This window comes from Rhinolophus sinicus, linkage group LG14, assembly GCF_036562045.2.
Source record: "Rhinolophus sinicus isolate RSC01 linkage group LG14, ASM3656204v1, whole genome shotgun sequence".
In the NCBI taxonomy this organism is placed as follows: domain Eukaryota; kingdom Metazoa; phylum Chordata; class Mammalia; order Chiroptera; family Rhinolophidae; genus Rhinolophus; species Rhinolophus sinicus.
The window spans coordinates 40,286,891-40,301,494 of NC_133763.1; the positions used below are offsets into that span (position 1 = coordinate 40,286,891).

General features: G+C 39.8%; 1 protein-coding gene across 13 annotated transcripts in view; it reads left to right on the forward strand.

The window, feature by feature from the left end:
- Window positions 1-14,604, forward strand: part of NTNG1 (netrin G1) — a 294,202-nt gene that overhangs the window by 154,067 nt on the left and 125,531 nt on the right. For all 13 annotated transcript variants that reach the window (XM_074318381.1, XM_074318379.1, XM_074318382.1 and 10 more), the window contains exon 3: window positions 1,903-2,543. In XM_074318381.1, the coding sequence (XP_074174482.1) occupies window positions 1,903-2,543 (641 nt within the window). The remainder of the gene's footprint in view (window positions 1-1,902; window positions 2,544-14,604) is intronic.

The following is a 14,604-nucleotide window of genomic DNA, read 5'->3' on the forward strand; positions in this document are numbered from 1 at the left end:
TCAGAAGGAAGGTGTTAGCATCCAAGCTAATGATTGTGCAGATGTCGACATCCTGATAGATTTTGAAGGGACCATATTTTTTCAGTAAATTTAAATGAAGGTGTGATTTGTGTAAATCTGACCCCTTCCAGTAAAATGTGCATTTACATATATTTAGAATTTATAAATCCTGACAGATTCCACAATATGTATAGCCCTCCATAAAAAGCCCTTGCCTGTTTGCAGAGCTTTGCATTTGGCTCTCTGGTATGCGTAAAACAGTTTAAATAATAATAAATTTGGTGATTTATTCCACCTGGAAGAGAAACTTATTTTACCCTCTTGGCTCGTTTTGAAGGGGATACTATAAATAGTACCACAAACTCTGGGATCAGGAATAGGGAATTGAAATTCGAGACAGAAATACAGAAACATTTCTATTATCACTGATGCCTTGAATGTATTTTTGAAACAGTTCTGTTCCTCAAATAATGTACCTTCTCTTCTTTCTCCTGCCCCATCTCAGTTATACTTGAGTCCCCCAAACCTGTTGCCAGCTCGAGGATTCAGTTGCATTAATGGGAAAGAGAGAGTGAAAGTATTAGCTGACTAGGTAAGAGAAAGTGGCCTCTAGGGAAGCCAAAGCAATTCTCCAATGTTCATCTTACATTTCACAGGAGTCAGCCGGTAACTGAGCATCGATGTCTAAAGTGTAAATTCATTATTTGAGACCCAGCTCATGCATCCTGCAGGTATGATGAAAAACTCTCAGTTCATGAAAAATGAAAAAAAATCAAATTATAGTTAAAAGAGAAAGGCTAAAGACATTGTCAGAGGATCTATCCTTTCACGTATCCATGCTTTCAATTATCCACTACAGGATTAGAGAGAAATACATGAATAGTTGACTCCAAATGACCACATTTGTTTTCTTAAACAAAAATTGGGGAGCAAGTTGTTTGCCATAGGATCTACTGATGAGAATGGAGGGCAGCCACTTAGTGTAGCATAAATGGTGTTATCACTTGTGATCTGACAAGAAGACTGCTTTCTAGTTTCTTGGTTGAATGGACTGTGAAGGAAAGTAGGCTTTGTGAGAGGGAAAATAACAATAATGGCCAACATCCATAGAGAGCTGACTGTGGGCTGGCACAGAGGGACACATCAAGTGCCCACAGCTCTTTGCAACACCCTTCTAATTTAGTACTGGATTTTCCTGTCATGCTAAGTTGTAGTACACACCTGCTCCAAGTCTTTCCTGAGCAATCCTCCTGCCTCTAGCTAATGGGATGGCAGATGTTTGGACCAAGCCCCAGAGCCTATAGTAGACCACATTTTAATGATTTGTGGTGGACAAAGTAAATGCTTTAAAAGCAGGCTTTATGAAGCAGGGACCCAGTTAAGTGTGATGGATTTGAAGTAAACCAGAAAGAAGCTGAATGTTGCATTGGGGTATTGTTTCCCAAACAGGACACAGGTACCTACGGTTCATTGCTAATTCTAAAGCTCTGCTTGAAAAATGACTTTTTAAAGAACTGCGTTCTTGAGGAATGTCCTTGAGGCAGGGAGGAATTCCCTTGCTTTTTCTAAAGTGTCTTTCTAAGAGATGTCAAGGTATTGAGATGTTAGTTGCTCAATGTCTCCTTTGTGCTTCCGGGACCACATTATAGGTCTAACACATGGGATAAATAAATTGTTTTCATTTCTTAAAGCCCATGGAAGGAAACAAGGCAAGAAAATTGCCATAGTGCTTCTTTTAAAATTTTTTTTCACTAGAAGAATGCAGTGAGGACGAATAAAAATGATTACTGCAAACAGTTTTTATTTCCTATCTTTCCTACCCTCTGACTCAGCAACAGCAATATGGCAAGACTTGTGTCAAACCCATGTCTTGATGGACCCTCTTTTGTTCTTCTTCCACAGGGCAACCCCTACATGTGCAATAATGAGTGTGATGCAAGTACCCCTGAGTTGGCACATCCCCCTGAGCTGATGTTTGATTTTGAAGGAAGACATCCCTCCACATTTTGGCAGTCTGCTACTTGGAAAGACTATCCCAAGCCTCTTCAAGTTAACATCACTCTGTCTTGGAGCAAAACCATTGAGCTCACGGACAACATAGTTATCACCTTTGAATCGGGGCGTCCAGACCAAATGATCCTGGAGAAATCTCTTGATTATGGACGAACATGGCAGCCCTATCAGTATTACGCCACAGACTGCTTGGATGCTTTTCACATGGACCCTAAATCCGTGAAGGATTTATCACAGCATACGGTCTTAGAAATCATTTGCACCGAAGAGTACTCCACGGGGTATATGACAAATAGCAAGATAATCCACTTTGAAATCAAAGACAGGTTCGCGTTTTTTGCTGGACCCTGGCTACGCAATATGGCTTCCCTCTATGGACAGCTGGATACCACCAAGAAACTCAGAGATTTCTTTACAGTCACAGACCTGAGGATAAGGCTTTTGAGACCAGCCGTCGGGGAAATATTTGTAGATGAGCTACACTTGGCACGCTACTTTTATGCGATCTCAGACATAAAGGTGCATGGAAGGTAAGAGAACTTCTCTGTCTGACTTGAATGAGAATGGGTGTGTTCAAAGAAAATGCCAGTGTGTCAGTCAAGCCGCTGTGCAGTGACATTTGTCACTTTCTGCTGCAACATTTTCCCAGGAACACCAGCCTAGAGGTAGGTTCTCAGGCATTTGAGACCCTTCTTACTCAGCAGTAATTTGTGATCCCAGACGTGCTGTCACTAAACCGCAACCTGGCAGAATTTCTTAGAATGTAAACAAAAGGGGGAAAAGACATCTTAGAAAAGGCACTGAAAAACAAGAACTACATATTTCTGTTGTTGTCAAGTATAAGAGAAGGTTTCAACAAGCTACAGCTCTGTGTTTATGTTTTATTATATTGCACAAAAGAAAGTTCTGGAAATGAAAGTTATATTTCTTTAAATTGATTAAATTAGCACCAAAAGCATTTAGGAAACATAATGCATTTGTTTAAATGGGGCAAGCAGTGCTTTTCAGGTTTTTGGATGTTATTGTCTTTAAAAGATATGCTGCCATTTTAAATGTGGACCTGAGTTAAGCTCCCTTTATTTTGTGGGTCATTTATAGATGGACCAGAGTTTAAACATTAATGGTCATGGTCAGGCATATCTTTGATTTCGATAATATACCAGAGACAAAACTGAGCAATTTTCCAAGAATTTTCAAGATATTTAAATGAAAAACTTGAGTAATAAGAACCAGGACCGCCAAAGTAGAGATTTGCTACCAGATTTTTAAGTGTGGTATGTTATCAAAATAACCAACTGATGGCAGTGGACGCATGAGATAATGAGTTGGAAAAACTAAAGTTGAGTGGACTATGAAACAAAATGGAAAAAAAGAGAGAAAAACGCAAAGCCAAGCCAAAGAATAGTCATTCTAAACATGGCAACATCACTTTAAATCAGAATATATGAAGATCAGAATATCAATGGTATATAAATGATGTAGGTTTAATTAAGTAACCGTAACATTTAAACAAATAAAGCAGGATTCATTGACTGGTCGCCAGCAACCCATAGGGCAGCGCAGTCCTCAGAAACGGGTGAACTGTGAGACTCCCTGGCCTTTCAGAGAGTTGTCGCAACCTGTCTCTGATAATAGTGCTATTATATTTGTGCCCTAGAAGGAAGATGAGGTCACTGCTATTAAGGAAAGGGCCATAGTGGGCACACACAATGGTGTGGTGGGCATGACCTCCACATGGTGGCAAAGGTTTCAGAACGATGCCTGTGGAAAGTAGCAGGCATGGGTCGCCGGCCACCAGTGACTCACAGTTTTGTTCTAGCTTCATGTTCCTCCTGGAAGAGTCAAGAATCTTTAGCAATAGAGCCTCTTTAAAAACTTTTAATCAAGGTCTTTGTGATGTATGATAATGATATTTTTACAGCAAAGTAGTATTTCAGAGGGAAATATGCACTGGTACAGTGTTGATCTTGTGGCTTCCTGAGTATAGAGGGCAGTTCAGGTGTGAGATGGACCACGGGTGTGCAATAGGAAGCTGTTGCCTTGAACAGGAGTCTGCTGTTTATGATAAAATGTAGCCATTATACTCATGAATATTTTGGCAAAACATGATCAGTTTCCAGTATCTTATTCTTGGGAACTATAATATATAAAAATAATTGATGTTGATATTATTACCCATAGCTTTTCATGACAAAGTAACAAATATTCTGTTTACGAGAAGCAAGGTCAAAATTAATAAGCTGTGATCTGCACTGTTAGGTAGAGTTCCCTAGGTCAGTTTCCTTGCTGTTTGAGAAATCCTTAATCTACGCCAAAGTCCTTATTAGCCCAACTTCCCCCAAACACTCTCCTTTTTCCATGTGTAAAGAAGGCAGTCTTGTAAAGCTTTTAGTTGGGAAATAATCATTGTTGGGGCGTATTTCTCTTATCATATATTCATTGTTGTTTCCTCTTATTATTTAAAAAATGAGTGTGAATACACTGTAAAGCTACAGGCATTTTTATGCATTTTCTTTTGGGGTCAGACGAATGTATTATCTCTTCGTTGGCATGTTAGAAATGTAAAATCCCACCAGATTTACCACTTTTCTCTTACCCCTCATCCTGCTACTGTCGTCCAACTGCATTTCAGTGATTCTGAGGAGTTTGGAGGAGCCCTCTCCCTTCCCTGGGACTCACCTCCGCTGTCTTTTCTTGTTCACCAGTCAACTGTAAGCTGGTGAGGAAGCAGCTGGGCAAGACAGAGAGGTCCACTAGAGGTGAGCCCCTTCCATAAGGTCTCACTCTGTCACCTCGAAACTCTGTCCAAATTCCTTAGGGCAAAACTGATGTTGGCATGTACTGTGCTAGGCACCAGATGGCTGGGGTATTTTTAGTCTTAGGGGAGGGACTAAAGAAGCAAAGCCTGATGGCTCCGGCGTGTCTCCAGCTTCTGAGTTATATAAGGAAGATGGAGCTACTAAAGGAAACTGTTGAACTGTTGCCTGGTTCGCAGGCCTTTCAAGCATAGAAGCTGATACGCTGATATACATTTTACCCTTGAACATTTCAGTAGGGTTAACAGTTTGGTTTGTCTTTTTCTTTTTGTTTTTTTAATTAAAGTTTATCAGGGTGACAATTGTTAGTAAAGTTACATAGGTTTCAGGTGTATAATTCTGTAATACATAATCTATAGCAAATCATCTACAGGAGGATTGAATATTAATTGATGATCTCTAAAGAAAATTCTACATCTTCCTTTTTAAGAATAAATAAAAACTTTCCAAAATATAACTGAGGTCTTCGGTTCCTTCAATTCCCCGTCCTCCATCCATGAGATGAGTGCAACACTTGACATGTCTATACCTGATATGATCTTTTTCTACTTGTCACTCCACCCGTACCCTCACCATAATGTGCGAATAGGCATGAATTACTTGGGGAAAGTGGGTAAATATTTACAGAATAGAGGACAGAGAATACAAGATTTTTATTCTTGAAATACTAAGCTATGAAACAAAAGCAGTCGGAGAATCTTTGGTGAGTTGACTGTGAACCCCAGTTCTCTACTGCTTGTGCACATGTGTACACGGTGTTTAAGTGTCATATTGGCCAGTACTGTTTGGGATGAAAATGTTTTGACCATCATAAGACTAATGTAGCATTTATGTGTTTTTTAGCATGTGACACACCTGAAACCTGTTTTACTGGTAACAAAAACTATAATCTCATGGTAAAAATTGTAGTCTTCTTTTGTTACATACTTATTTTGCTTCCATTTACTCCCTTTCATTGTGTGCTTTTTAAGATAATGGAAGAAAAAGAGGAAACATGGCTGTTGGCAATCTCAGCAACTCTAGTACTTACATTGTTCAATAAACTTAATAATCTTCATGGACTAATTCTGACTTATGGATGTGCTCCTTCAGTAAATCAGGGCGATTTTCTCTAGTGAATAACAGATGAGTGCAGTGTGCCAGTACCTTAATTACAGAGTGGCTCTCTTAGTCTTGATCTCATTTTAATTTACAGAGTAATACTACAATAATATCACTAATGGAAGGTACATTAAAGGGCATCAAGTAGCATTAACTGTATTAAATTATGGTACTTGTGTTAATTAACTGCCGAAGCAAGATGGTTCTAATGGCCGAAAAGGTCGTCTAATGCATAAATACAATCTACCCAAGTGAGAGGTGAGAGGAGAAATGAAGAGTAGATGTTTGTTCTGAACATCTCTCTGTACTGACAGGGAGTTAAACACATGAGCTGTTAAATATAATGTCCAACATGTTTTGTCAATTATACATAGAAAGTTTTTATTATTTTTAACATTTCTGTTAAAATATAGCTAACATACAATATTATATTAGTTTCAGGTGTGCACCATAGTTATTCAACATTTATAGACCTCAAGCAGTGATCACCATAAGACCAGCAACCATCTGACACTGCCACGCTATCACGTTATTGACTGTATTCCGCATGCTGTGCATTACATCCCCATGACTTATTTGTTTTATATCTGGAAATTTGACCTCTTATTCCCCTTCACCTTTTCCCTGCTTTTTAATTTTTTCAATTACAGTTGACATTCAGTATTATTTTGTATTAATTTCAGGTGTACAGCACAGTGGTAAGACATTTGTATAATTTAAAAAATGATCCCACTCACTAGGCTAGTACTCACCTGACACTACCCATAGTTATTACCACATTACTGACTATATTCCCTGTGCTTTACATCCCATGACTATTTTGTAACTATCAGTTTGTACTTCTTAATCCCTTCACCTTTTTCACCCTGCCCTCACCCCTCCCATCTATCACCCCAACATATCTAGTACCCATCTGACATTATACACAGTTATTACAATATTATTGACTATATTCCTTATGCTATACCCTACATCCCCATGATTACTGTGTAAAAACCAGTATGTACTTCTTAATTCACTCCCTTTTGACTCATCCCCTACACACACACCCCAAAATCTGGCAACCATAATATGTTCTCTGTATCTATAAGTTTGTTTCCATTTTGTTTATTTTGTTCTTTAGATTTCACATATAAACAAAATCACACTGCATCTGTCTTTCTCCGTCTGACACTCCACTCAGCACAATACCTCCCAGGTCCATCCATGCCGCTGCACATGGCAAGTACCCATTCCCTTCCATGGCTGAGCAATATTACATTGTATATATATACCACCTCCCCTTTATCCATTCTTCCATCGACAGACACCCAGGCTGCCTCCACATCTTAGCCATTGTGAACAATGCTGTAATGAACATATTGGATGCACACGTCCCCTTGAAGTAGCATTTCTATTTCTTCAGATAAATACCCTGAAGTGAGATTACCGGGTCCTTCTTTGTCTCTTGTTATAATGTTTGTTTTAAAGTCTATTTTGTCTGGTATAAGTATTGCTACTCTAGCTTATTTTTATTGTTTGTTTGTTTTTCTCATTTTTATTTTCATGAAATATCTTTTTCCATCACTTTACTTTCCGTTTGTGTGTGTCTTTCAATCTGAAGTGAGTCTCTTGTAGACAGCATATGTAAGCATTTCGTTTTCTTCGCCATTCAGCCACCCTATGTGTTTTGACTAGGGCATTTAATCTATTTACATTGAAAGTAATTGTTGATAGATATGTAGCTTTTGCAATTTTATTATTCATAATTTTGATCCTTTTTTTTTTTTCCATTTAAAAAAGCTCCCTCTAAGATTCTTTGTAATACTGATTTGGTGATGATGAACTCCTTTAGCTCTTTCTTGTCTCGGAAGCTCTTTATCTGTACTTCAATTATCAATGATAGCTTTGCTGGGTCATCTTGGTTGTAGGTCCTTGCTTTTCATTCCTTTGAATATTTTGTACCAATCCCTTCTGGCCTTCAAAGGTTCTGTTGGGAAATCAGATGACAATCTTATGGGAGCTCCCTTATAAGTTACTCGTTGCTTTTCTTTTGCTGCTTTTAGGATTCTCTGTTTGTCTTTAACCTTTGCCATTTTAATTACAATGTATCTTGGTGTGGGCCTGTTTGGGTTTATCTTGTTTGGAACTCTCTGTGCTTCCTGGACTTATATGTCTGTTTCCTTCACCAGTTTAGGACAGTTTTCAGGCATTACTTCTTCAAGTAGGTTCTCAATCTCTTGCTTTCTCTTTTCCTCCGGGTACCCCTGTGATGCGAATATTGTTATGCTTCATATTGTCCCAGAGGTCTCTTAACTATCCTCATTTTTTCGGATTTTTTTTTTTTTTGCTGTTTGCTGTTACAATTGGGTGTTTTCTACTACTTTGTCTTTCAAATCACTGATTTGATCCTCTGCTTCATCTAGTCTGCTGGTGATTCCTTCTAGTACATTCTTCATTTCAGTTGTATTCTTCTGACTGGTTCTTTATGGTTTCTATGTCCTTTTTAATGCTTGCTATCTCTTTGTTGAAGTTCTCAATAAGTTCCTTGAGCATTTTCATAACCGTTGTTTTGGACTCTGTGTCTGGTAGGTTGCTTGCCTTCATTTTGTTTAGTTTTGTTTTCTGGAGTTTTCTCCTGTTCTTTCATTTGGGATGTATTTCTTCATTTCCTCATTTTGGCAGCCTCTCTGTTTGTTTCTATGTATTAGGTAGATCTGCTATATCACCCAGTCTTGGCTGGGTGGCCTTTTTTAGTAGGTGCCCTGTGGGGCCTAGTGGTACAGTCTTCCTTATCACCTGCACCAGGTGCTCCAGGAGTGTCCTTTGTGTGGGTCGTGTGTGCCCTCCTGTTGTAGTTGAGCCTTGGTTACTATTGGCACATCAGTGGATGGGATTGACCCTAAAGCTAATTGGCTGTGGGGTTTGGCTACATCCACAGCTTGCAGGCTGCTGTGTGGGTGCTCATCCCACTGAGTGGGATTCACCCCAGTGGGTTCTGGTGCCTATTGAGACCACCCTTTGGGTGTGCCACTTGTTGGGCTAATTAGGCAATGCTCTGCAGTGATATGAAGGCAACCTCCAAGTATATTGGTTGTGGGGCCTCTTGCAAGGTTTCCAGTACAGGCCCAGGTCACCCACAGCCTGTGACTAGCCAAGGACTACCTGGTAAGAGTTACAAAGCTATCTGGGGTTGTTTGCTGACTTTGCTAACCCTGGAGGTGCATGGGCGAGGCCATGCTGTGAAGCAAGGACATCTGCCACCAGTACCAGGCCTGGGGTAGCTCTGCAAAAAGCCAGGACACCCCAAGGCCTGCTGCTACCTGCCAGCTCCCTTAAGGTTCAGCCACTGATAAAGCCTCATGTGGTACAAAAGTTGGGTGAGGCAGGGTCTCAGGGAGTCACTAGAGTGGGAAGAGTTGTGGTCCCCAGGTTAATGTGAATTCTGGGTTGGTGCCAGTGCTGAGCCTGAAGCTTCTCGGCAAAAGTCTCAGAGCACACCAAGGCTAGTCGCTGCCAGCTGGGGCCTGTCAGACTCTGATTTTTTCCAAGAAAGAGTACAATATGGGTGGGTCTGGCTGCTCTTGGGGAAAGTGCCTCTGGTGTTGGGGGAGTTAGGTGGGGCATGGTCCCAGTGAGTCAGCAGGGCAGAGCTTCAGAGCTCCCAGACCAATGAGATTCATATTTGGCCGTGTTGGGGTAGGCTCAACACAAGAAAGTGGTGCCTGCCTGCTGGCTGCATGGGAGGAGGACTTCCTAATAGGGAAATAGCAGCTGTCCTCCAGCTCGCAACCTGAAGCAACACAACTCAGTCTGTCTCCTGTATGTCTCCAACACCCCCTGTCCCCCCCCACCCCCCGAGTTACTATCCCTTCGCTGGAGTCCAAAGTGCCTGGGAGTAAGACAGTGTCTGCCGGGGCCCTTTAGGAGGACACCTGGGTTTCCTACCACCTTCCATCCCACCCGGATGGTAGGAATCCCCACTGTCTTTCATAGCCAGATGTTGTGGGGGGTGCTCCTCTTCCTGGCACCAGTACTCTGGGCTGGGAAGGCCAGTGTGGGGCTAGGGTCCCTCACTCCTCTGGGGGGAACCTTCACAGCTGAGATATCCCTCCCTGTTCTCAACCTCCACACGGAGGTTTGGGGTTAGCCAGTTCCATGCTTTTGCCCCTCCTACCAGTCTCAGTGTGGCTTCTTCTTTATATCCTTAGTTATAAAACTTCTGTTCAGCCAGACTTCAGATGGTTTTCCAAGTTGATTGTTCTATAATTTAGTTGTAGTTTTAATTTGCTCATGGAAGGAAGCAGGTACAGTGTTTATCTACTCCACCATCTTGGATCTCTAGAAAGTTTTGAATTTTAAGTGTTTTGGTTCCTTCTAAGCTTTCCATAATTAACTTGAAAATTGAAACGTTATGTTTTTCTGTTGTGTAGGTTTTATAGAATATAAACTCAGCAGTATTTACTGTTTCTTTCAGGTGAACAGTTTCAAGGAAGTAATGTGATTTATTGTAATAATTGTTAAATCTGAAAGACAAATGAACATTTGATGATGTGCTCATTATTTGTAAGATATGCTATGAGCAATGTGTCAAGGTACTTGTTTCAGACATAAGATAGTAGAAATTCTTTTTCAACCACAAGAACTTTTAAATAGAATTGTGTAAGAACTTTTTTCAGTGGCTTGGAAAATTCTAACCCACATCTCTATTACTTGCCTAATTATGTTTATATTCCTAAACATAATTATCAATAATTTTTCTCAGTGGTGTTTACTCGTGTCTAACCCTTCGTAGCATCTATCCAAGCTCTTTACAGGTAGTTGGCTGTCAGATACTATTTGTAGAATTGACTGTTCCTTCTATGTCTCCTTTGTTTATCTCCAAGAAAGGAGTGCTAGCCCAGAAGCTTCACTTCTACAAACTTTTGGTGCTATCTTCACTTCACTCCTGCCCCAGCTCAGAACCACACCCTCCCTGTCTACTCCCAGGACCTGGAAAGGCCCAGAGACAGAGCCACTCTAACTGGGAGTCAGGAGTGAGAGAGGCCACTGCACTCTCACCCTTAAAAGGAATCCAAGATGTTTGTAAATCCTTACTGTTTGAATGTCAGCACATCTGTATTTGCTACAATTAGGACAAAGTGAGGTTGAAGTTCACTTTATTCAAGCGAGGCTTTCAAATGGTGAGTGGAAAAATATGTGAAATTAGGTAAACAAGGACACTGGGAAAAGTTTAAAAGTATAAAAGCAGTAGGGCGTTGTTCATATTTTCTCAAATAATTTGGAAAATCATGTAACACAGAAGTGATCTGCCAATGCAAAAGGCTTGCCAGTTATCTTGCAATTTCTCTAAGTCTTTTTCCTAGCCACAGTTTGAATAAATCTACCAAAATATTTACTCTTCACCTCTCATGTGAGAGGCTTCAAAGCATTGGGCCTGGCATTTTTTCATTCTTCCCCATTAATCCTAATGATTGCAGTTGGGTTTTACAACGTTACACAGATTCTGCTTTTATATCTTCTTTCTGTCACCGGTAAATACTTGTTCTCCACCCTGGGACAAACACTGGGTTAGACACTGGGTACACGGAGATGCACAAGGCACAGTTCATGCTCTCCAGGGGCTAATATCCAGAACAGGCACGGACATGTAAACAAAAAAGGATGACAACATGGGTTAAGTGCTTTTACCATGTGCATGTGTCAAGTGTGACTGTGTAAAGTATCCCCTCTGGCAAGAGAGGAGATACTAATTGAATCTGAAAAGCCTAACAAACGCTTTGATGAGGATGTGACATTTGCATGGTGTCTTGAAATGTGCACTTTAGAATGCCAGGCAGCCAGGGCAGAATAGATATTCTAGATGACAAGTGATGCTTTAAAACAACACAGCATGTTAACAAACTCCAAATAGTTGGGAACTGGAAGAGTGAACAAACTCTGGGAGAGGGCCTTCCATCTTCTCCCTGTGGACTGTCAGCATCTCCAAGAAGTATTGAAGGGTTCTTCCATTTTGGCCTCTGAGTCTCCCATGCCATAAGAAATGTAAAATAGTATGGTTTCTCTTATGTCAACTAAGTGCAGGTGAGAAGCATTCTAAGGCTGTGGAATTCAAGGATATCCTAGCATGGCTATGTTAGCAAGAAGACGCAGATACAGACAAGGAGAAGTGTAACACTGCTAAATTGTAGAGCGACTGTAACTCGAAGTCCTGATGCCCAAATGGAGAGGCCAGAAAGGCTCTCCAAATTCCATATAAGCCATGATAACACAAGGGTTTGAGGTTTGCTTACAAAGTCAATGGGACTTGGTGACCAATCAGATTTTAAGGAAAGAAGAGCTGAAGGAAAGACTTTAGTAGGACTCCAAGTGGATAGTTCAGTTAAGGATTTGAAAACACGGCCCTGGTGTTGCAGAAAGAGATTTGAGTTGGAAATACAGAAGTTTGAATATTATCACCTTATATGTGATGGTTGCAGTTTAGGGAATGGATGACCTCTATATGATAGGGTTTTTCCCATATAATTATAACTGACTATGGTCATTTATAGAACATTTACAGGACTCTGTGGAAAGCTGTTATTTAAGAGGTAATTTCTGAAGGAAACTGAGAAATAATCTGCGAAAGAGGAGGAAATAAGAAGAGGTGAATGAGTTAAGGAAATTCTAATAGCTCCCGTTAATATTCCAGTATTAATCCTTTCCATGTGTATAGTACTCAGGTTATAAGGTTCTTGTCAGGTAACTTCTTTCCATTAATCCTCGCTAGAGACTTGTGAGTCAGGTGTTGTTTAACCTCACTTTACAGATGAGAAAATTGAGGACCTGAGAAGTTCCGTGAAAAAAAAAAAATTTTTTTTTAATAGCCCACATATACTAAAGTGGGCAAAATCATGTTGCTCTTTACAAATGTGCTTTCTCGTTATGCTCTCGTAACCACACTAGCCTGAAGTGAGCTCAGTACATACAGGAGGCCCAGAAAATTCCCAAAGGAGCCATCTTTAAATAGCAACAATGAACCAATAAGTCTTGTGGCTCCTCCATCCTGGGAATATTCAGGGAGAGACCTTGTCCATGTCCTTTGGCTCTGTCTTTACTATACCAAGTTGCTGTGTGTTTATCTGAACTCCTTGTCTCATTTTTTTAATCAATTCTTTAATGTTTTATTGAGCTAATTTGTCATATTGCATTAGATCTAGATGTTTTACTTCTAAAGTAAAATTATGATGATAGAGGGGAGGGGAGAAAAGAAAAGAAATGAAGCAAATTTTCTCAATATTAATTTTTCTGTCATATTTTCCCATAAACCTTTAATACCAATAACTTTTTTTGCTTAATGGCCATCGTCAAACACTAAATCAAGCCACAAATATTAATGGATAAACTTGGATATGGACAGCTTACCTTAGTTTATTTTAAGGACGTTTATTCTTTAATTGAAGGCAATCTGCTTTTTCTTTTAACTTCCACATATTAGTCCACATTTTCCTTCTAGAACTATAGTGAATATGTGTCTGCCTCTTTCATATAACAAAATTTTATAAATCTGCAGTCAGTTAACCCCTCCCCCAAGTTTTTTTTCAAGTTAAATGGATATTTAACTATTCTACCATCCCAAATTTTTGTATTTAATTAGCTCTTCTTTTAAAGGGAGAATGAAGGTCAGCAAATAAGAGTATCTAAATGTAAAGCTTAGTAACCATAATTAAAAACAGAAAACAGCATAAGAATTGCTATTTCAGTCCAGTGGAAACACTTAGAATAAAGATTTGCAGTGTGAACCCATTTTAAGTGGACACCTGAGTGCCATTCTGATTTGGAGCATATTTTTTGAATCCTTGAGGATTTCTTGAATTAAAAAGAGAATATATGCATAAGCAGCTCATTTTCCTCTGAGGTTTGCACCATTATAAGGAGAGAATGTATCTAATAATTCCTCCAATTAAATTATGAACTTCATTAGTGTACAGAAAAACAACCCAGTTTAGGAGCTTGTCTCTTTATCCCTAATTCCCCGGTGCCGTAGAGTTTTTAAAACTAGTGGATCATTAAAGGAAAGATGTCTCCTTCCTAAGAAACATGAAGATATTTAGGCAAAATACCACCTAATCAAAAAGTGAAATAGTTTCCTCTCTCACTTAACTTCACATGTGTACAGGAGGCTACATTCTAGCTACATCCTGCAGGCCCGAACAATGGGAAACGGGTGCACCCAGCTCTCAATCTAACTTCTAGAGCCATGTTATTTTTATCTGAACTCAGGGGTTGGCATTTTTGGAAGGTCTTGCTGTTTCTTGTCCCAAGGAGCAGAGGTATCTCCTGACACATTAGGAAGTTGTGTAGCATTTTTTGTGGACTTACGTGATCAGTGGTTCAGTAGAGATACTATTTCCATTCATTCTTCAAACAGTAACACATGTGTTGAGGTCATGGGTTTTATCGTAATAATTTGATTGTATGGAGAGAGATGTTGATTTCATTGCAATATAGGTCTGTATTCCAATTCTGTAAGCTACTGTTAGAGCTAAATATGTTAATTTACGAGAACTAACTGCACTGCATATAATGATTGGTATTTCTGCCTCTTTCTTATAGGTTGGAAAGCTGTATTTACACAAGGTCAATCGAGTCGTGGCAAAGGGAGAAAGGGAAATGTTTAAGCAAGTGAATTTGTTTCTGAACTTGCACTTGAAAA